This window comes from Phragmites australis, chromosome 10, assembly GCF_958298935.1.
Source record: "Phragmites australis chromosome 10, lpPhrAust1.1, whole genome shotgun sequence".
Classification (NCBI taxonomy): Eukaryota; Viridiplantae; Streptophyta; class Magnoliopsida; order Poales; family Poaceae; genus Phragmites; species Phragmites australis.
This window is the reverse complement of record NC_084930.1, coordinates 33319667-33344149: the sequence shown is the minus strand read 5'-3', so window position 1 is coordinate 33344149 and position 24483 is coordinate 33319667. Positions and strand designations below refer to the sequence as shown.

At 44.2% G+C, this 24483-nt stretch overlaps 1 protein-coding gene across 1 annotated transcript; it reads right to left on the bottom strand.

The window, feature by feature from the left end:
* Positions 1–321: 321 nt before the first annotated feature.
* On the bottom strand, positions 322–5887 carry LOC133930877 (probable sulfate transporter 3.4). Its single transcript, XM_062377646.1, has 10 exons — positions 5358–5887; positions 5130–5178; positions 4806–5013; positions 4539–4710; positions 4336–4401; positions 2067–2174; positions 1878–1994; positions 1080–1770; positions 909–985; positions 322–802 (listed from the first exon to the last, which is right to left on the bottom strand). The coding sequence occupies exons 1-10, from the start codon at positions 5730–5732 to the stop codon at positions 665–667; spliced, it is 2001 nt and encodes a 666-aa protein (XP_062233630.1). The 5' UTR covers positions 5733–5887; the 3' UTR covers positions 322–664.
* Between the last annotated feature and the right edge of the window lie 18596 nt (positions 5888–24483).

Sequence of the window (24483 nt, the reverse complement as noted above, 5' to 3'; positions counted from 1 at the left end):
ATCTAGATATTGCATTGTTTTTTTTTCATCTTCAATGTAATTCCTAACTCTTCATAGTTTTTACATATGTTTGATATCATCTTGTAAAATTTTTATTTCCTTTACAACACACAGACACTCAACTAGTCCAGATAAAACTGCCGCTCTTATCTCTTGCTAGATTCCCCGTGTGGCTGTTCTTATCCTCAGGTTGTTGTGGTTTGTGCTGATCGATCGACGACATAATTACTGTGCAAAGGAATCACATCTTTTTGAAAAATTGGGTAAATGGGTTGGACGTATCAGGATGCTGGGATTTCAGAGACGATAAAGACATGAATCTCAAGCCTGCACGGCCTAAACTGCTACTGAACCATATTTCATTACTTCGGTCGGACCAAATGACCAATTACAACGACAACTACATACGCTGGTGGTTACATTCTTCAAAAACTCTTCACCGGAGAAGAGATCATCAGCATCGGCGTTACGTTGTTTCTGATCTACCAGTCTCCGTAAACACAACAAGAACACTTACGCGAACAAATTTATGCGGCCTCCGGTTTCTATGCAACTATTTTAGCCTCCTCCGAGAAGCACTTGTTCTACTGCTTCTGCTGGTCAGAAATTCAGAATAGCCGTGCCCGGTCTATGGGGGCAGCTGCTGCCTACTGCATGCTGCTCCTCAGGGCTGCGCTTTGCATGGCGCCGCAGCCACGGCCTCTGCCACGCTGAAGAAGAGGCGGTCCGACCCGAACGCCTCTCCCACCGCCGAGTTGAACATCCTCTCGGCCACGGACCCTACCGGGTTGGCAAGCACCAGCTGCAAAGTTCATCAAGACAAGCTCATGTTACATTCAGACAAGTCTGATAGAGTGACTCATCGAAGATGCTGCGACATTTAAATTTGCTGTTGTATGTGTGTGCACCTCGATGTTTCTTTTGTCCAGGATTTTCTTCAGCTCTGCCAGCGCGTCTAGGCCGCTCGTGTCGATCGCTGCCACAGCTGCCACACGATCGATTCTTTTTCTCATTAGCTGAATCCTTGACAACTTTGCACTGACCACAGGTCGGCTGCAAGATTAGCTTTGCACACTCACCGCCCATGTCGAGGACGACGCACCGGATGGAGTTCTGGTTCGACTTGAGCGCCTTCTCCTCCTCGTCCCGGAGATACCTCATGATCCTCTCGACGAGGTACATGGAGTTGGCGAAGTAGATCGCCGACTCGACGCCGACGATGAGGAACGACGGCACCCTCACGGCCTCCATGTACTGCACGACGCTGCGGTAGCTCTGCGTCCCGGGGATTAGCCCCTTGACCACCATGTTCGGCCGCGTCACCTGCAGCAGGATCTTGAATAGCGAGATGCCGACGGCGACGGCGAGGCCCATCTGGACGGAGACGAGGAGGACGCCGAGGAAGGCCGCCATGCAGGCCAGGAAGTCGAGCTTGTCCACCTTCCACAGCTTGGCGGCGCCGCGGACGTCGATGAGCCCGATCACAGCCGTGATGATGATCGCCGACAGGATCACGTTGGGGGTGTAGTGGAAGAGCGGCATCAGGAACAGCAGCGTCACCAGCACCGCCGCCGCCATCACGATGTTGGACAACGCCGTCTTGCAACCGGCGCTGTAGTTCACCGCCGACCGCGAGAACGACCCCGTCGTCACGTAGCAGGAGGCGCACGACCCGGCCATGTTCATGATCCCGATGGCCATCATCTCCTTGTTGCCGTCGACCTGGTAGTTGTTGATGGATGCAAATGTCCTGCCCACCGCAATCCCTTCCTGCATTCAAAATATTAGTAAAAATCAAAACTTTATGCTCAGATCAAACTCACAGCACTGCAAATTCATTGAAATTTAAGTATCGAAATCATTTGCATGGTTCTTACAGTTAGAGACAAGATGCCTGTCATGATCCCTGTCTTGACAGTCAGGGCCACGTAGGAGCCGCTGAAGGTGAGCATGTTAGCTGAAGGAGGGTTCACTCCCCTGGGGAGCATGCCAATCTGCATTGCAAAACGAATTAGTGAATAGTGAAGCAGCGGCTGGTTTAGACTGGCTATACTGAAGATACTTACAATACTGATGCTATGAGATTTCCAGATGAAGGAGAGGATGGTGGAGATGATCACTGAGGCCAGGGGAGCGCCTGCTGATACCCAGAAAAGCTTTGGATTCCTCATGCTCTGGAAACGAACAGCGAACAAAATTAGCGCTTGATAAGTCCATCCATCTGTTCTTGCTTTCATAATTCATCAAGGGATAGATAAAATTTGTACTGTAAATTAGTAGATATAACTTGTAGAAGAATAACAATTTAACTAGAACTTTGTATATCAATTTTGAAATTGTAATGTGAAAAGCTGTTGATTTTGGAGGCCCCATGGCACCATCTTTTGAAGAATTTTCAGGCATTGCTCCAGGACAGTGGGATTCTCAGACTGACGCTTTTAATCATACCAAGTGACTAGGAACAGCGTCATTGCTCAAGCAAATCTGCCCCACCAGAGCGAAAAGAGTGATGAAATTATAGCCACTTGAGAACGTACGAATAGCACGGTGATAAGATCTCAAAGTATGAGGCTACTAACCAAAGTTTGAACCCTGGTTCTCGCAAAATAAGTCCCTCGCTGTGTGTTTCCTGTATTAATAGCATGATCACTTAGTAATAACGTGCATGTTGTAGCCGGCTTTTGGAGCCTTTTCTTTGACTTTAATGTAATGTTTTCGAGATGTCTTTCCCCTTGGGTTAAGTTTTTTTTTTCTAAATTATAGCCACTTGTCATGAACCTTTACGCGTAATGGCGCATCATTTACAGTCTCTGATGGTGCTTGTCAATCATTTTCTGGAGATTGGAATTTTGGGAATGTCGAAATATCATGCGTAGATGGCCATGGCCAAATCAGATGCATTCTCCCCCCAAAGGGTAAAGGTTCCATTGGACACCAGCTTTATTAGAACAGATTCTAAAGCTACACACACGTCTAGCTTACTTTATCTGACGCGTGTCGTTTTAATTAGTCGTATGAATTGTAAATCTATATGCTTAGCCTGTATTATAACTGTACACCAGGCTTGAACATTTGCATCCACGGTTCTTGTTTACTCAAAGAAACAATGCTTTTCTTCAAGAGAAAGATGAAAGAACTACTACTTTCTACTACCATTTGATTTACAAAATTACAACCTTAAAGAGGACAGCAATCACTTTTTGGCACCATGTTCGGTACATTAGTTAGATGTGCATGGAAGATTAGGCCTGGGGAAGGACTGAACTTTTCTTGGCATACCAACTGTTTAGTGTAGTCAAGTAATTCCCAAGCTTTGTCTTTAGAGTAGTCCAAACTCTAAAGCACTATTTAATGAACCAAGCCATGCTCTTTGTGGTAGAATAATTATTTTTTATTAATATTTTCTTGCAACCTCATTGTACTGTACTAGAAAACAAACTAAAGTTAGAGATTCGGTTTCGCAAAACTAAAATTGAATGAACCAAATTCCTTTAGGAAAGAAAAAATGCCCAACCTTTTCTCGACCAAAAAATATCCAACATTATGAGGTCCAAATAAGGAGCTAGCTTAATCTCCCCCATGAATTATTAGCCATTTGTTAAACTACTGAGTGGAGTCAAATTCCTTGTTAGTGGCAGGCACCCTTTGGGCCCCTCCATGAACTCAAGGTTTGAATCACCTCCACCTTTCCTTTTTGCAGTTCTGTCTTTCCTAGAAGCTAAGCTAACCATGGTCATCAAATAATTCCAAAGAATTTTGACGACTGATCGATTAACCAATCTAACCACACCTACCCTTTAACAAAAAGTGGCAGAGATCAGATGCATATGTGTCCATTCTGTTTCTACCTGGGTCAGGAGAAATGTGAAACCACTTGTATAAGTGGTCCACCTCACATTTTATAAGTGCGGCCATTGCTACTCTAGTTTTATCTCTTACTCACTTTGGTTATAAATACATGTCGTTTTGAAAAGGATTTGATCGAAATTTTAAAACTTTAACTAACAATAGCTTTCAAAACATTTAGTTTGAAACTCTTAAAATTATATGTGTAGATTTATCTTATAAAAGCTTTCATAATATCACAAATTTAATAAATTTTATAAATATATTCTAATAAAAAATAGTTGTCAAAGCTATTGCATTGAAGTCCATATCTGTATTTACGACTGGGGGAATATTATTTTGGCGCCTAGTCAATTCTGTAACTTTTTTCTACTAATAGTAACAGAATGATTAAGCTCAATCATTTTCATTTTATTTCTGTGAGCATGGTAATGAGTTTAGGAAGATATATGCGTGGTTAAGGTGGAGGAATCAGATAGAACAGCTTACGATTTGGCGCGTCAAGAGGAGGATGGCGAGGAAGGCGACGCCCATGGTGATCGTCTGCCATTCCCACTGCATCATCATCACCATGCATGGATCGGTCGCGAGCAGTTGTTAGATTTGTAACGTAGCTGTGTAACCAGACAAGCTGGCGTCGTCGTTGCTGCTGGATCGACGACGTTCCGACAGAGAGCCAGGTGAAAAGGTACCTCGTCGTGGCGCCTGACGACGGATCGCATGACGTCAACGAAGCCCATGTGGGAGGTGAAGTGGACGATGCCCAGTAAGCCCTTGAGCTGCTGCAGCGACACGATGATGGCGGCGCCGCCCATGAACCCCGTCAGCGTCGCCTTGGACAGGAAATCCACGATGAAACCCAGCCTGCATGCATGCGTGCATGTGTAAGCCGGTGATCAAGATCAATATTGGAATGGAACATTGGGGAAAGATTTTTTTTGTTGTTGAAGAATTCATACCTCAGGAATCCGAGGGACGCCTGGAAGACGCCGGCGAAGAAGGTGGCGGTGAAGGCGAGCTGGAGGTAGAGGATGGGCTGGTCGTCCGGCGAGACGGCCTCCCGGAGCATGGACCCCATCACCAGCGACGCAATCGACACCGGCCCAACCGCCAGGTCTCGCGAGCTCCCCAGCAGCGAGTAGATCAGCGGCGGCACGAAGCTAGAATCTGTTTGCATGTGCACGCCGGCGAGCCAGTGAAGATTAATTCATCGACCGAACAATTAGCTTCCCAATTAATTCTGCTAGCGCACGAGATGACGAGACACGGCACGAGCAACTCACATAGGCCGATGATTGGAGGCAGGTTGGCGAGCTTGGCGTAGCTGATTCCCTGCACGGCAAGGACATGACTCGATCAATGGCAGCTAAAAGATTTACGCCGCCCATATTTGTGTACTGGGAGTAATTAGGATGGCTAAAAGTAGCTAGGAATGGAACGAAGGCAAGGGAGGGGGAAGATCGAAGCAGGGGAGGGAGAAGAGAACAGAGCACGTGCCTACTAGTCTATACCTGCGGGATGGCGAGGCTGGCAATGGTGAGCCCGGCGACGACGTCGGAGCGGAGGAGGCGGGCGTTGTACTCGGACCCCCACTGGAAGATGGGGAAGAAGTACTGCAGCGCCAGCACCAGCCGCCGCGCTGAGGACTGGTTCTTGAACTGATGCAGCGGGTCGTCGGGGAAGAACACCTCTGCGAGCCTCTGCCGCAGCGCCATAACCGTCGTCCGGCGCTCCGGCAGCGAGACCTTGCGCAGCTCCAGCACCACCGCCTCCTCCCGGCGCTGCATCACGGGCGCCGGGGCATGTGCCGGCGCCGGCAGAGGAGCGGAGGCCGGGGGCGCCTCGACGTCGTACGAGAGGCTCTCCACCTTGTTGTTCACCACCATGGTCACGACTCACGAGTACGACGAGCGACGCGGCTGTTGCTTGTATTTGTGGGCTTGTGCCCCCTCTGCAACGGCGGGAGCTGTAGGGGACTGAGGAAGGTGGGTTGCCTTGCTCGATGGATTCGGCGGAGGAGGAGGAGGAGCGACCTTTTATAGGGAGGGAGCGGAAGGGCGGGAGAACCAAGGGGGTTTGGCCGTTTGGATGAATGAAGAAGAGAAGAAGAGAGAGACTGGCGGTTAATTTGGGCGCGGCTATTACTGGGTGCCTTGCCTTTTGTAATTGGCCTAGTTGGATTAGTGGCACATCGCACATGGGGAATTAACTGGTCGGATTATTAGAGCTAAACTTTTTAATCTTTCAACAGGTCGACCACCTATATCTTGTCAGCTAGGTCGCGCACCGCGTCAAGAGGATATTGATCAGCGACGACCACTACTGTAGAAAAAGACATTTTATCATCTTTTTATTATCGGTTCGGTAATATATTATCATTATCGATAGTGATATATTATCACTGTCGATTCGTACGCTCTAGGTGTATATAAAAAATTAAGTAATAAGAATCAACTGTAATAATAATTATCATTGTTAGTTTGTATTATAAACAAGTAGTAGTGATATATTGGTAATAGTAAAAAAAAACACCTTAAAAACTAGTACTATTAAGAGTATAAACTCCTTATTAGTACACTAAGAGAACTAGTAGTAATGAGGAGTATAAACTCCTTATTACTTCTAATTATTACAGTTGGTTTTTAAAGAGATGTGTCTTTAATAACCGACAGTGATAATATTTAGCTCAATCGGTTCGTATTCTAAACTGGCAGTGATAATATTTATCACTATCGGTTCAATAATTCAAACTGATGGAATAATAATTGATGAAAACGAACCGATAGTGATAGTCAAATTATCATTGACGGTTAAAAAAGATGTGCATAAAAAAACGTGTTTTTAATAACTAACAGTGATAAATATTTAGCTTAATCGGTTTGTATTCCAAACCAGTAGTGATAATTCTTCTATAAGTAGTACTTGTCTCCCTCAGCCGCTCCTCAGAGGTAGTAACGGTCGAAGTGGTGTAGTGATCACCGTCTCCACTGAGGCCGCTTCTACCCCTTGTGCATGACTTCAATTAGTAGTGGACGTGCATTCCTAATAAACTAGAGCTACCTTAAACATGGGATACAAGAGGTTCTAATGTTCCTTTGTGTTTCCAGCCATCGCTGATGTGCGTAACTCATGTAACTAGCCTCTCTTACGTTGATGGCGCGGCTCATCCTGCCTTTTGTATTATGAACCCTCTTAATTTAACGACAGAGCTCATGCCCTTTTTGTTAAAAAAAATTGTTTGTTGGGTCGCCAATTATTCTTCCCCGATGATGAACTTTTTCCTGCTATGCCTTATCTGAAATTTGGGAATTTTTGTTACCAATTTCGGTGAGTTCGTGGTGAAATTCCTATTAGAAACTTCTACTTCTACGGTCTATATAAGGAGTTGTTTGGCAGAGTTTCAGCTTAGAAATTTTTGGAGCTAAATATTTGTGGTTCTAGAAATTCGTGAAGCCAGAGTTGAGTGTACACTAGGATATTTGGATTAGTCATCTTATTTACATTCTAGACTAAAAATATATACTTAAATTATTTTATATTTATATATAAATACCAGATCCAAGGTGAATCTGAAAACTGGATCTTTACCGAACAAAATCTAAATAAGAGGATATTTGAGGTAGCCTAATCTATTATGGCCAAAATTATCGATTTTTGTGGCTTGTGGTATATAGCAGTACCACCAATGCCGTACTTATAACCTGGACAGCAGTTCTATTTTTATTGAAGTTGTCCGAAAAGGATTCCATTCAAGGTTTATTGAATCTGATACTATATTAAGATGCATACATCTGCTATGTTACCCAACAACTTTACCGATGATGAAATATAGAGAACTCACCCAACGATGACGGAAACAAATTGGTTAGGGTGGCTAATTTTTGAACCTATATGACCATAAGATACATTTTTTACTTAGCCATAAAATTGGTCAATCAGCTTCACTAGGACATCTAGAGAGAGAGAGATAGACAAAAATATGCCAGGATTTTTAATCTCACCTTTGTAGGAATTATTGGGTGCTGGGCGGCTTCTTTTCTGAATTCGAATCTGCATGGTGAATTATAAAACATCTCTGCTCTGGAATCTATCATGAATCCACTGCCATCCCTAGTTTCAAAAGTAACCGAGAGGCAGATTCACCATCACTCGTGTAAAACTAAAAAAAGTGACACCTGGGTGGATGGTGGATATCTTTTTCCCTAGCTGGATGATGGCTGCTGCAGTGGTTGCACGTAATTGGTGGGATAAATTCTCTGCATCACTTGCACTCAGTGGAGTGTGCCCAATTTTAACGATGGAGATCCCTTAATTCTTCTGAGCTCAACTTTGATTAGTACTAGTACTAGTATTATCTAAGCGTGAGGGAAGGATTCTGACGGGCCATGTCTGTGCCACGTGTGCACTTGTAGGCCCAGGCAAGTAACATGTGTAGGCGTGCCGATTGGAGCACACCTCATCCATGGGAAGTGATACTAACCTAATTTTATCGTGACGTGAATGTAACCGTTAGTGGCTCTCGTGTATCAGCGATAAAGTCATCTTGTACAGTTAAAGTTATCTCATGCAGTTATCTCAGAAGAATCACTTATATCCCTAGGTATTGTGAGATATATAGGGTTTTCTTATTCAACAAAGCAAAATGAAGGCACTAGTTCTTCAAATCTGAATAAATAAATTGAAAATGGATGCTAAAATTATTGGCAGATCCAATCATTCATGAGAGCTCATTATTCTGTTATACTGCTTAATCAGAAGGTTTTTTTAGTAGGTTTATGGATGCATGCAAAGTTAGAAACTCTAGTAATTGTTTCATTTTACAGCTCCATTTTTGGTCATGTTAAATGATAATACTATGATACCATAATATTTACAGGTACAGTAGACATACATATTTATCGGAATCGTTGAGGCCTTGTAGATCTCAACTAGATTCCACGGCACACCGTGCCATACTCCACCATTTTTTTTTTGAAAAGATAGCACTAGTGATTCCGATGTTATTAAAGAAGAATAGAGTTAATTTTGTTTATAAGGAAAGCTAGGTTCAAAAACCTTGTAACCCAGAGACAACAAATGACATCAACTCAGAATGACACTCACACCAAATAGCACAACCAAGCAACAGACAAGTCCAACTTAACTCAACTCGTGCGCTAACCAATCAAAACAACCACCTCCCACACAACTTAGATCGGCGAAGCTCTACTCTCACGCCGCAACTCGGTCGGCAAGCCCTGCTCCCACACCGCACCTCTCAGACACACAAGTCGGCAGCATATCGCTTTGGAGGAGCGCACATTGGACCACATCACTGTCATGAAGCGCTAATCCAGAATAAAGAGCCGTTGCGAAAAGCGAACAAATAGGCCAATCTACAGGAGAGAGCAGGGCTTCTCGAAGCTACACCCTTAGGAAGGTAATGACATCAATATCACCATCGCCCATCTGGAGACCTGGATAGGGATTCCACCCTAAGAAGCAGCTAGGGCGGATGAGCCATGATAATGTCGTCTCCAAGGAGGGAATAACATCTAAAGGTGTCAACGACATTGGCACCAGTAAATCGGGTAGAGCTTTCGCTCGTAGCTCCCCGCCCTGGAAACCTGCATAAAAAGGTGGAAATGGGTAGCCCGCACAAGGGCCATGACCAAAGCAATAGCATCGCAGCCTCCTTGCAGCTGCGCCATCCCACGACCATTCCAGCATCATGAAGCTTCCCACAGGCCTAACCTGCAGACTAGGAGGATGCTGGGCAAGGGAAGGAGAAACTCAGAACATCAGGGGCTAGGACTAACATAGATGAAATGCCGAGGGAGCGCACAAGCAGCAGAGGCACCACGGTAGCACAGCACACGACAAGCACCACCGCAAGCATGACAGCACACAGCGGCAATGCAAATAGCAAGCGCGGCAAATGAGCGTAGCGCACAATAGCACGACACCACCACTAGCAGGAGCACGGTGAGCGCCACCACTAGCACGTTGAGCACCACCACCAGCACATAGAAGCACAGCGCATGGTGTGGCACACGACAAGCATCACCACCCATGACAACAATGGCACGACATAGCACGGAGATGACAGGGCGACAACACGGCAGGTGAAGACTGCAGCTGATGCGGGGTAAGGGACGGTGGCCAAAGGGGAGCAACAAGTCACCACACCACCGGGCAGCTGCGCCACACCATGTCACTGGGCAGAGATAGAGCAAGCCACCATCCACCCCTAGGCGCCACCCCGCTAGGCCACCGAGGAGCCAGAGTGAGTCCAGACGGAGAGCAGCACCAGTGTGGTGAATGTCCGCCTGCCACACTGGATGACAGCTGAGGAGAGGGAGCGCAACCGCCGACCATGCCAGACCACCGCACGGCAAGGTCGAGCAGTGGCAACATCGCGGAACCGGCCACACCGGGTTACATAGCATCATGGGCAGCAATAACCACGTCGGGCAGCATAGCACCACAAGCAACAATAGCCACAGCCCAGATGGAGCACAAAACCACGAGCAGCAACAGAGTTCACCACCCACGCTCGAAGTTCCAACCCGCCAAGATGCCACACAGAGCCACCCAGGCCAGAAGAAACCGGATTCGGCCATCACCAACCGGACCAGCCACCCTCGTGTAGAGAGGAGGCGACGTTGCGCCGTTGGACCATCGCCGTCCAAGACCCTGTGGAAACCCATAGATTCGGCCGCCACCAAAAAGAATACATCGAACGTTGAGTGCTAACATCGCGTTGGAGGCACAACTGCCATCGCAACTGCAGCCCGACATGTCCACGGCGGTGCAGAGCCCCACCGCCCAAATAGAGGCACAAGCCAAGATAGGCGCCGGTGACGGCACCCAAGACTCTACAGATGTAGCATGAGATCAGCATCGGGATCTGCGCTGAGCGGAGCATTGGCCCAATGGAGCTAGCCGGAGTGAGCAAGATACAAGCCCAACACGGTCGGATCTGGCTAGCAGCCAGCGTCCAACGCCCAAACAGAGGCAACACGGAAAAACGCAGACTGTCGCAAGAACCAGGAAAAGAGAGAAAGGAAGGAAGAGAGAGAAGAGAAGAGAGGGGGGAGGGAGCCACGACCAACACCACTTGGTGTGCCCACTGACCGCCACCGACGACGGCGGCGGCGGCCGACGAAGGGTGTGGACGGTGGTAGTTTGGCTCTGGTTTGTTGTCGCCCCGAGTCACCCGACGCGAGCGACTCTATATCCCCTCTTCTTCTTCTCTTGTAAAAAATGGAGGGGGCTGGGGCTCAAGCTGTCACTCCCCTGTGCTGCTTTGAATTCTTGGTGTAGCAGTTATACGAAGTCTGGAAAATTACATATACGAATGACTTTGACAATTTCCATTATCATGCATAACCAAGTCCAATACCTGCATCAGTATTGCAATTAGTTGGCTCAGCATATTTGCTCAGAGCCCACACTCCACCAAATGAGAGTGGTTATTTAGTGCAATAATGCATTCACATTCTTGACACATGTTGAGCTAGCAGCTTCTGAGCCGTCAGTTGTGACAGGAGCACCAAGAAGCTAGCCATGATACTAGAGCAGCTATATTTTCATGGTCATAAAGCAAGTCTAGCACTAACAACATAGAGTGGAACCTCCAAGTTCCCATGGAGTCAATAGCCTATGCATAGCTTCCTTCCAAAGGTGCCCTACTACGTTCTACATTTTCTTGCAGATCCTGAGAAACATTTTGAACAGATTGAAAGAAAGATGATCAACCGGATGGCCATGTGGTGCATGCATATATATAGCACCTATTGCCTGCCCTAATTGTGCAGATGATGTGATATTGGAGGCCAATTTGGCATCATGAAACTGTTGGCCAGCAAACGCACCCTCAAATAGATACAAGAGTGGAGCACCAAAACTAGCAAATGCTCATAGAGTAGCAGGCATTCTCCATGTGATGTGTTCCTTTGCTGAAATTTTCATCTGTGAAAAAAAGTCTATACAAATCAGATTTGTACAGACGGTTTTATTTGTACAAACGGCTCGTTAGACGGCTTGTTATTGGAATCGTATGTACAAATAATTTGCATAAACGGCTCGTTATTGGTACCGTCTGTACTGAATTTTCTGGAGCTAAAAAAAATCTAAAAAAGTAATTTTTCTACCCACAGCATCCCCCTATATTATTATGTAGGTATGGTCGCAAGTCTCACGATTTTTTACGCGAAATACCATGAGTACGTTTTCTAGAGTCGAAAAAACACAACCTCTAACTTCGCACGAAACTTCCTTACCGTCTTACCTGGCGGTCATTGCTAACCATTGTATGAAAATAATCCATATAAGATATATATACTCAAAATGAGTTGAACACTATTAGTACAAACGATTCTAAACTAGAACCGTCTGTATTGTTCCTTTTTGTCTAGACAGTTCTAATTTGGAACCATCTGTACTGTAGTATTAGTACAGACAATTGTAGTTAGTAACCGTCTGTACAGTAATGTTCCGCTTTGTTGTAACTATTCGTTATCATTTTTTCAGACGGTTTTAGTTTGGAGTCATCTATGGTATCCTTTATATTAGATGGTTTTATAGATCTATCTATACAATGATATTTTACTAAATAGATTTTGTAGTAGTAGTGAGTTGATATGTATGTTTCAGTAGCTAAACAGCCTTCCTAAATTCTAGTCTTTGCATTCACACGCGCACCATCTTGGTGCCTCGTTAGTTGCATTATTATGGCTGTCGTCACCTCATCGATCCCTCGTCTATGAAGAATTGAAGCTACAAACACACATAACGGCCGTCCATCATCATATATTATATTTGACTCGAAATTTGGAAGTTGCAGATTTCTCTTTGGTCAGTTGAAAGAAAAAAAAAATCAGGTCGATGTCTATGTCATTCAATTAAAAGTTTCGATTTCTGGTTAAAAGTCTCCCAGATGGAACTTGAAAGTTTTTTTTTTCTGTTTGAAAGTTTAAATCTTGGCTGAAGAAAGAAAGGAAGAATTCTGTTGTTTCAGTTCATAGCAGATAGCAATACTCGAACTTTGTCCTAGTCAGCAAATCAACTCTGAATTACACAGATCGTGGTGTACAAGCTATATATGTACCGATCGTTTCGGCTTCCTGGGATGGATTCTAAGATATGTATCAGCCTTAGCCAGTACGCCACGCGTGTCTCTGCACATGTACAACTTCAAAGTGATATTTCAGTGGGGGTTCTAAAAGCTACTATCATTGGCTCTTGCAGTTGATCTTAGTACCTGTTTGGGAAAGGATCAGGGATTTTAGCTATTAATTCCTCCGGCGGTATGGTCAACTCAGGTTCCTTGCTAATTTTGCAGCTACTATAACAGAAATAATTATTGGTATCACCCAATCAGTACCGGTTATGATAAAAACAGTATTGATAAAGTATTAGTGCCGGTTCAGAATTTCTTGTGCTTGATCAAACGATCGAACCAAGTTAAACCGATATTGATACTAAGTATCAATATCGACTCTTAGAATAAACCGGCATTGATATTTTAGTGTCGATTGGTAAAAAGCTAACACTGATAATAGGTATCAGTGCAAGTTCGTATTATGAGGCGGTACATAAGTCTACTGTCTATAAAATGCGTCATCCTCTTCCCCAAGTTTCCTCGACGTCTGGCATCCTTTTCTGTCCCTCTCTGAAGGTATATTTCTTGTACTATATGAAGATACTCTAGTTAATTTTTACTTTCTCCATATTTTACTGAAGCTTGAGTTTAAGCACTGAGATTTTGAACAATGATTCATTTCTTGAGTGGTTGTATGGTAGTTATAGATGTAATTCATATCTACTAAGAATATACAATAAATTATAGATGTAATTAATTTATATTAAGTAAAAAGCTTTAGTTACTTAATATATAATAAATTAAAAACCTAAATATACAATAAATTAATTCTTGCTAAAAATAATGATCAAGTACTACTTATATAGGTCTAATATAAACCTGAATATAAAATAAATTATAGACCTAGATATACAATAAAATATTTTGTCAAAAAAGAAAGACAATATCAGTATCGGTTCTTAAAAAAACCAATACTAATAGTCCAACTATCAGAGTCGGCTGAAGTTTAACACCGCCACTTGGTTGGGGGTTCAAAACCAGCATTGATAGTATAATTATAAGTGTCGGTTGGATTATACAAGCGGTACTAATTCTACTATCAGTGCTGATTGTAGACCACATTTGGCACTGATACTCTATCACTCTACAAGCAGGATTTAGCCGCAACCTCTTCATTCCTCCCTTGCACGCATGCTGATTCCCGCTGTCTCACCAACGTAGTCGTCCCCAAAGCTGACGTCATCCTTGGAGCCCCACTATCCTCATCCTTGTCACTATCCCCAGAGCTGATGCCGCTTCCCTGCCATCGTCATCCCCAGAGCCAACACCGCCTCCACGCCGTCGCTGTCCCTGGAGCATTAGTTTCATTGTGCCATTGAATTGTTGAAGAACGAGAGCGAGCATTTTTGATGTTGATGAACTCATTATTATATGTGGATGTGGATGAACTATTTGTGATCTATGTGTATATATCTTCTTGTGACAAATGCCTACATATATTTGAATACAAATTTGAAATCAAATTTTGAATATTGTATTATTGAATTCATAATTTATTTATGCCTATAAAAGTATTAGTGTCAGCTTATCACACTAGCCGGTACTAATACTCAGACTATCAGTGCCAGTTCGTTCTTATGGATAGGCATTGATAGTCTGAGCATCAGTGACACACTACTAAAGAACAACGCCCCCATCGGTATCGATTTAATAGTAACTGCAACAGAAAGTGTATCAGTGTCGGTTCTTAATCTCCCGAACGTGAAAAATGAGAAAGATGCTAAGAATAGGCACTGATAGTCACTATCAATGTCAATTCTTAACACAAACCGACACTAATAGTATCAGTGCCGATTGTTAATAAGAACCGGCACTGGTACTTGCTCTAGATCTGAAATTTAAATTAACTCCCATTTTGGCTCGTTCCCTTACGCCCGGCTCGAACTCCACTTCTCTCTTCGTTATCCTCAACCTCACCCGTCCAGACCTCACTTGACACCACTCGTCCAGAACTCTACTCATCCACTCCAGACCTCTCTCTTCCTCTCTCCCTCTCTCTTCTTCTCTCTTCCCATCCAAATCCTCAAGAGACCTCATTCGACTCCACTCGTCCAGCACTCCACTCGTCCAGACCTCTCTCTTCCTCTCTCTTCACGTCGGAGGGGAGCACCGGAGGGCGGCCGTGAGGAGCGCCAGAGGGCCGTGGCAGCTGCGATTGCGCTTGGGCGGTGGGATCTGTGGCGAGGTCACCGGATCCGCATCGGGGTGGGATTTTGTTTTGATTTTTGGACTGTAATGTCTCTTGTTTGTGTATGTGGAGCTCGGTGTGGTGGGTTTGAGCTTGGTAGAGAAGAAGAGGCATGAGGAGGTGTGGAGGAGGGCATTGAGGAAGAAGGGGAGCTCGACGGTGGCAGTGACGGCGAGAGTGGTATCCGAGCTGGCTCAAAGAAGGGGAGCTCGACGGTGACAGTGGCGGCGGGCGCGACATCTGAGCTGGCTCGATTCCGAGCCAGCTCGGATGCCACTCCCGCTACCGCCCATTTTCTCTTTTTTTTTTCTAGAAAACCACATCAGTACCGATTATGGTCTCCGACCATCAGTACCACTTATGGAGTCCCGGTTTTAAAATCGGCGTTGATGAGGTGTTTTAGTGTAGTGTTGATTATTTGTTATAGACCAACACTAATACTCACTATCGATGCCGATTCATAATGCAACATTGATAGCATGTACCTATGAGTGCTGGTTCAAAAATCGTTATTGATGACGTTTTTGAGCCGGCACTGATGACAATTTTGTAGCAGTGAGTATAAAGCAAATAAATCAAACTTACGATTTTATACTATTCGTTTGCAACATTCTATCATAAGTAGGATTTTAAAAATGAATGTTGCCCATATATATGTTTCTTAACAAACTAAATTGCGCACTTTAAAATTCACTTGCTACCCTTCTGGAGCTAGCGTAAGCCCTCGAGGCCTCTAAAGAAGTACAAACTTTCGCGGCGACAGCAAAATCCACTCTAGACAGATTCTTCTAGACAGGGCGCCTAACTAGCAAAATCCACTTGCAAAATTCAAAAGTTCTTACAGGGATTATGTATCTACTTTGTTTCCTTTCTGTTCTAGTCGTTTCCTTGACCATTTGAACACCCTTTTATTTATGTTACTTTGTAAAAAGATAACTAAAACGTCGGGAGAAAGAAGGATTGCACGCGGTGCTTACGTCTAAAGCTCACAGATTCTTCTATTTTCCATTTCTTTTTAGAACTCGCGCTCTTTTGCTTTCTCGTACTGACATGGCACGAGATCGAGTTCGTGACATGCATGCGAGATTGGACTACCGACTAACTATTCTGTATGATTTGGTACTGTTGGAGTGAGTGATGTGTATGGTGTTGTTGGTTTACATTGCACCAAGTGCGTTAAATATATGTCGAATATACGTATGATATTAAGATTTGGAGTTATAATTAGTAGTATAGGGTAGAATTGGTATTGGACTCTTATAACCGGTATTCTCATAAATATAAGGATGCGTTTGTTTCGACGGATGAAGCGAAGCGGGAGATGGCCATCGACAAAATGGTTCTATTTGGTTGAGAGTCTGAGTGGACGGGGTGACCAGGTTTCCATAATATTCGGTGAAGATGTTGGATGGCTTGGTCCGGCTAAATCGGCCGAACCTAGCCATCTAGCTGCGCTCTCGTCTCGGACGTGCGTTGTGATTTTTTATTTAAATCACAATTTTATTTGAAAATATAAAAGTAGTCTAATTTTTTTAAATATTTTTATGAGCAAACTAGACCTCACTAGCAACCTATTTTAATTAGTTTGATAAAAAAATAAGTCAATATTTAATTAAAATTCTTCAAAAAACCCCTACTTTTATAATTTCTAGCAATTTTTAATACCTCTAATAAATCCTAAAAATCTAGAAATATTCACTAATATTCTTCTCATGTGATGTATTGTAAATATGAATAGATCATTCTATCCACTCTAATCCCACCAGTCAAATAAAAAACTAGCTCAACCTATTCACTTTTATCCTACTAATCAAACAGAAAACTGATTTATCCTATTCATCCTAACCAAATAAAAAATTGAATCATTCTATCTAGAAAAACATAAATAACCCTATCCTATCCAACTTCACCTTCCAACCATACATACCATAGAGGATCACAGTTCTAACTGGCATGATGAGAGGCTCACAGGGTGAGGCAGTGATTCTGCTATGATCCTTGAGCATTTAGTATTACAATTATAAGGAGGAGCATTCATAATTATACTTTGAGAATGTAGATTTCGGGTAAACCTTGTTAATAAACATCTATCTCCGGTGTTATCTGTGGTTTTAATTACATGGTTCGCGCCGAGGTAGATCAAGTGGTTATGCGGGCTAAATTTTCTAACAAGGTGCGCGAAGAGAAGAACAATTAACTAGGTGTGCACAGCAGAAATGCGAGGCTGGATTAGCTGCGCGCGTGCAAAGATGAAGACCAGCCTCAAGTACGGTTTGGATAGGTATGCGATAAAGAGATAGTATAAAGTGCATAGAAGATTTGCGACTAAATGCATGCGGGTAGAGTCAAAAGCCAGCTTAATTATATATGTCGGAGTACCAGGGCACTAGCTCACGGTTTGGCAGTCCGATAGTCAGGGGCAGATACAGCCCAGATTTGAGCGGGGTCTGCTAGCTATTAAACTTCTATAGCTACAGTAAAAACAGTCTATAGTTTATTAAACAAATAAAAATGAGTAAGGGTCATGTCTCCGCTCAGTATATGCTGGATCCGCCCTTGCCGATAGTAGTTTGAGGAAATTAAGGAACGTATATAATCGCAAATTCCGTTTGTTTCTCTTACTTGGTTGCATTTGTCACAAAGTCGATCTTCTAGTCAGGAAAACAAAAAGAAAAGATGGCCTGAATTTTTTTTCCTACTAGGAAGGTACTCTCTCGAGTTTGTGCGTGCCCTCGTGCATGCATGCCTTTTTCCTTGGCACGAGCCAGGACATGTGTTGCCTTGCCCACTACTGTGCTGCCCACTCTCTTTGAAAAAATAAAATCTATAGAGCGGTGCTGCAGAGTGTGTCCGCATGTAGAGATCTCAAACCTAGCGAGCCGACTCAAACAAGTCGGGTGACCATTCCTAACTATATTTTCTTCATTTCTTTTATTTTCCAATTTTCTTCTATGTTCTTATTTACTTTATTTTCTCTTATCTCCAACAACTTTCCTTCGAAGAATTTGTGAAAAAAAAGAGAATCTCGTTTTGAAGAGAATAATCTTAGAAATCATTTCATGATAAAAATCATAAAAATAAATCCGTTAGAACGCTAAAGAAAATAAAATCTCTTCATGAAGGAATTTTAAATTCTGACAGAAATCAATTAGGGATGATCTTAACCTCCAAAGGTAGCAATTAGGGATGATCTTAACCTCCAAAGGTAGCGATGCGATGGGGCCATCACAGTCCAGCACTGTGTAAAGTGTAAACCTGTAATCCTGCGAGCCATGCAGACACGCAGGGTCAGGGTGCACCACACTCATGCATGGTCTTCAACTCCTTTTTACGTACCCTGCCTCTGAACCACCCAATGCAAAGCCCAAATCTGTCGGTTCTTAATTCTTCAACCCCATCAGATGTACCGGCCACAGAACATGCACAAACCATATTCGATCGTTCTGACTCGCCTCTTCCATCACCCTCCCCATGTCAACCATTCCGATCCATCGATCTCTTCCATAACTCCAGGTGAAATGGTTGAAAGGTTCTCTGGTGCGTCAATGCAATCAGCTGCCCGGCCACTACGGACCGGCTGACGATGATGGGTGAGGTCAACGACGGTGAATGATCATGGACGCAGCAGCGGCCTGGTGGTTGTGTGTACTTCTCGTTAGGATCAGCACCGGTTGATCACTGTGCACTGAGCTCAAATGATTGGAGCCACTCAGAGCACGCAGAGCGAGTCAAAAGGAATCAGCTCCGGTTTATCTATCGTGCATTGGAGTATTGTTTTTGGAAAAAGGAATGTCTTTATTCTTATCTCTGCATAAGTTATACATTTAACCATATATTATTATAAAGTCTAGCTGTGACAGTAGATGAAGGACCAACAAATAGCCCAAACTTTGGATGGCAAATGGATCGGCGTACTCGTGCCCCATGCGACTGTCGTTAATTCTATCTCTCACAAATTGTTTGCGTCCGAATGTTGACTGATTGTTCCAAAAAGCATGTGATGTGTGTGAGCGTCATATACAGACTATAATATAAAGTATAACTGATGCTTAACCATGAAGTGTCACGGGTGATGTATCATTTTCTTTTGAGAATACGGTTCTAGGAGGACAGCCCCCCACAGAACAAATAATCGCAGAATACGGTTCTAGGAGGACAGCCCCCCCCCCCCCCCCCACAGAACAAATAATCGCAGGTCATGATCCTGTGCCAGATTGCAGGTATTATCTGGATCCTTTCTCTTCCCTGAATCAGCGCACCACACATTAGCACTCAACATATATATGATATTCCTTTCGTCAGAAACAAGTGACAACTGTTACGCATCAATCATCATCTCGAGTCTTGTAGCAAAGCTCATCGTGTGAGGAGTAACGAAATGACTACAATGTTAGCTAGGCATGAGCAACTCTACAAGATCATTGATCTTCCACGGCCGGCCTTGACTTGGATGCATGGGAGGAAAACATCTTTGTTGGAGCGGTAGAAAAGGAGAGGCTGAGCGCGTTGACACATGCACCATGGACGCACTACCCCACATAAAGTATCATCTTTACCACTCTATCATTATCACTTTAGTAATAACTGATAATAATAAAGTATCAGTATCAGTTCTTAAACTACAGATATATATCAAAAGTAAAATTGATAAAAATCTATAGTGGTAGTATTTATCACTGTCGGTTCTTATTACAAACTAGTCGTGATAATCTTATTATTACTACTGATTCTTTAAAAGACGAGTATAAAAAGACATGTCATTAATAACTGGTGGTGGTAATTTTTATCTCTGCCAGTTCGTATTCTAAACCGATAGTGATAATAACTGGTGGTGGTAATTTTTATCTCTGCCAGTTCGTATTCTAAACCGATAGTGATAATATTTATCACTGCTGGTTTTTAAAAAGATGTGTATAAAAAGACGTGCCATTAATAATCGATTGTGATATAGCATCTATGTCTCTAGATAAGTGGTAAGCGTTTCGGTGATTAATAACAACTATATTATAGTGACTAATAAGTTTATTTTGAAGAGAAATTAAAACATTAGTTTATAATATTGTTAGGTGATCTTGATCTCTTAATTGAATAGTTGAGCGATCCAAGAATGTGAACATCAAGATTAAAGACCTTCTAGTTTTAAGTGTCACAAAGAGATAAATGACACTTAGATTAGCATATGTTCTCTTTTGTTCTTTAACTGTACTATAAAGAGTGGTTAAGAGTAGTAACTTGACTATTGGAGCAAGAGTACAGTGAGAGTTTCTTCTAAGGAGGAGACTCAAGCTTGGAGACGAAGTTTAAGAGGAAGGAACACCACGAATGTATTGATGGTAAAAAAAATAGATCGTTCTAGGAGGAGTATCATAGCGTGACTTGGTGTGTTTCCACCTTTGTGTCATTTTTAGCTATCTTGCCTGTCGTCATCTACCCAGAGGACCATGACCTCCTATTTATTTGGCCGTACGTAGCTTGACGTACAAGTTATCATAATGTACAAATATCTGGGATATGACCGAATTATTGGGCATTATCTCGGATAACTACCTTCTACCCTATCGGGGAGATAAATATCCACTGTGATAATTATCGTGGTACCTTTCAGGGGGCGAGCCGGTCGCCGATTGCAGCCCGACGCCGCACTATCAGGGGTGTCAGGATAGCCTCCATCACGCCGGGATGTTAGAGCAGCGTCTATAAGCCTAGGCTTCTAATGCCGGTCACTTCCTTGCAGGCAAAGCACGACCGGTGCTCCCCTTCCGGAAGATCTTTCCTGAGGGCTGATGACTCACCCAGTAGCCTCCAGGAAACCGGCCCGGGCAGCGGGAGGCCAATCCCTCGGGAGATCGAGCCTTTGGGAGGCTGAGCCTTCGAGAGGCGGGACTCCGGAAGGCGGGGGCTTCGGGAGGTTGAGGCTTTGGGAGACCGAGCTTTTGGGAGGCTGAGCCTTCGGGAGGCAGGGCTCCGAAAGGCCGGGGCTTCGGAAGGGGAAGGCTTTGGGAGACCGAGCCTTTGGGAGGCTGAGCCTTCGGGAGGCAGGGCTCCGGAAGGCCGGGGCTTCGAAAGGCGGAGGCTTCGAGAGGCCGAGCCTTAGGGAGGCCGGGCTGATTAAGCCAAGGGGCCATCGGGGGTCCTTGATAATGACCCACAATAGTAGCCCCTCGCGAGGGCGGCTAGCGGAGCGGTCGGGCCCGTGATTCCTTTAGAGCAGGGCCTCCGGCGGTCCCTGGCTTGTGGTTGATGGCTCGTGGTCCATGTATTGCTTGGCTTGCCTGGGATGGTTTGACCCGAGTGACTGAACGACATGCTAGATGATGTCGGCGACAGGGGGCATTGAATGCGCCCTGGGGAAAAGTGCGGTCCTGCCCTGTCAGGCGGGCGTGGGACGCATGTCGTCTTGTCGTTGGGGGGTCAAGGGAGTCGGTTTCGCTCCCCCATGATTTTGGCCTGGCAAGCGAAAGGACTGCGCGTGCGCCCACCGCCCGGGGGGGGGGGCAAGTTGCTCCCTATTTGTAGCAAGAGGGGGATTGCCCAGAGCGACCTTTTTGCCGACTCCTCGTTCTTATCTGCCTTTGTCTTCATCGCCTTTTGCTTTACGTGAGTCGTCCTTTGATTCCTGCTCTTCTTTCTCTTGTAATCCAACGCCTTTCACCATCCTCATGTGGTTCGTATGGCTGGCTTAAGTACCACGAGTGAAGCTGGAACTCGGGCGACGGGGGAGATTGCCAGAGTAGCCGCGGCAGGGGACCCTCAGGTGGCGCCGGCTATCCCGTCGCTGATGGGGCCGCCGCCAAGAGTGGGGCTCCAGCGCGTCAGCAAAAGTCACTCCCAGCAAACCATCGCGCTGGGGGCATCTGTCATCGATGACGGGGAGCTCGACCGGATGATTAGGGAGGAGAAGATTCCCTCCCGAGCTGTTGCTCGACCTCCGCTGGGTGAGGAGGTCCCGAAGCCCCTGGCCCATGAGGTCGTGGTGTTTGAGTCCTTCTTCGAGGCGGGCCTGGGTTTTCCCTCGGTGCCGTTGCTCGAGGAGGTGCTCCGCCACTTCTACGTGGAGCTTCCGTAGCTCCACACCAATGCTATTGCCCGCTTGGCCACCTTTGAGTGGGCCATGCGGGTGGAGTGGTGCGAAGGGAGGGCGGATTTCTTCGCGGCCCTCCACTTTGCTAGCTGCGAGCCGAAGCTGATTAAGGTCGGGGGGACGAATAGGCCCCTTAGCTTCGGGATGGTCTGGTGCTAAGGAGCTTGTACACGACGGAGTATTTGTTCAGAAGTGGGTCTCAATGCTTGTACATGCAGGATATCCGACAAGGTTAAGCTGGTTGTGCCAGAGTATTTTTCAGAAGAGAGATTTTAAGTTGTACATATCAGACGATCCGACAAGGTTAAGTTGGCTGCACTGGAGTATTTTTTTTTCAGAAGATAGATTTCAAGTTGTCGGATGGTCCGACGCGCACATCGGAGGTATTAACGGAGTGAAGTCCAAAGTATTTTCCTTCAGTTCAATGGAAATTTGACTCATACATGTCGGATGATCCGGCATATATATATCGGAGGCTTCACCAGAGGATTCAATGCTTGCAACGACTAGTAATATCTAGTTTTGGTGGACTGTTCACACTAGATGGTATGGAGTTTGGAGCCTGTACACACCGGATCATCCGATATTCATAAAAAATATGGGTGGTTGAGCAACGGCTAGTTTTGAACCTCTAGCCTATAGTCTAGGCTTGATTTAGGTCAAGTGAAGTTATTGGCGTGTTACTCTTGTTAGTTGGCAATACCTAGTCAGTCTTGACGATTGGAGGTGTCTTTATGAGCTTTTGAAGTTCTTGTGGGAGCCATAAGAAGAAGCTTTGTGCTTGGTTTGAAGCCTGCCAATCTGGAGATAGAGAAGTGGCTATCACTAGAGAGTACTTGAGACTTGGTAACTCGAGGGGGAGCGATATCCTTAGTGGATGCTCTAACGAGGATTAGAGGGGAGTGTCAAATCCTTGATACATTAGAAAGAAAATTCGGTGTCTTCTTGCATATCTCTTTATTTTCCATCATTTACTTTGAGCATTTACTTTCTTGCAAGCTTATATTTCACAATTCACCTTTTGTTATAGCTTGCATATTTCTTGCTTAGCATTCTATCAAATTTGGTGATTGTAGTTGCTTTACTATTTGTTTAGGATAAGGTTGTACTCTTGTTGTAGAGTTCAGTTAAAATAGTTTTAATTAGGACCCAATTCACGCCCCCTTGGACATTCGATCATTTCAATTGTTATCAGAGTCTCGTGCTCTTGTTAGAATTCACATCCTAGAGAAATGGCCGTTGAGATTGGTGGTAGCGTGCCAAGGTTCGAGGGAAAGAATTCTGCTTATTAAAAAGTTCGCATGGTGAGCTATCTTAAGGCTATTTTCCTCGAAGTTTGGCTAGCCACCTCTATTGGTTTGAAAAATATTTTACTGAACAAAAAGTTAGATGAAATGCTAAGTCTAGAAATACTTTTTTGAGGGAATTAGTAAAGAAATATTTTCTAAGTAAGAAGTAAGGAGTTAGCACATGATATTTGGACCGGTCTATGTGAAATTCATGAGGGCTCAAGGAAAATCCGGGAGAAAATATATAATGTGCTAATGAATAATTTTTAATCAAGTTATATTAAGATGCATCCTAATGAATTATACAATGATATATATTTTCGCATGAACATGCTTATTGAGAAAATTAACTCACTTGAGCTTACTCAATTGTCTCAAGGGGACATCATTCGTCATATCTTGATGGTGCTTCCTAAGTCATAATACAACATCGTCATCTCTCTACTTCATGAGAAAGACTTCAATAAGATGACTGTCACTGATGCCATGAGCAAGGTCCATGCTCATGAGATGTTCTTGTTTGGGGATCAAAATGAAGAATCTTACTCTCAAGACTAATATGGTTGAGAAAGACAAGAAGAAGAATAAGATGAAGCTTCCATCATCAAGTGAAAGGGATAAAGATGATGATAATGACTCTGACACCGAGCTTGCCCACCTCATGAGAAGAACCATAAAGATGATATCCAAGAGTTGCGCAAGAATGGCTACATCTATGGTCCCAAGAAGAACAAATTTTGCTCAACAAAATTTGACAAGTCCGATAATGGAGAACAAAATAAGTGTTACAATTACGGTGACTATGGTCACATATCATATGATTGCTCTCATCCCAACAAGAGAAACAAGAACAAGTCAAATAATTCAAGTAATGATGAGTGCTAACACAAGAAGAAGGGTCAAGACAAGAAGAAAAATAAGAAGCTTCTCAACA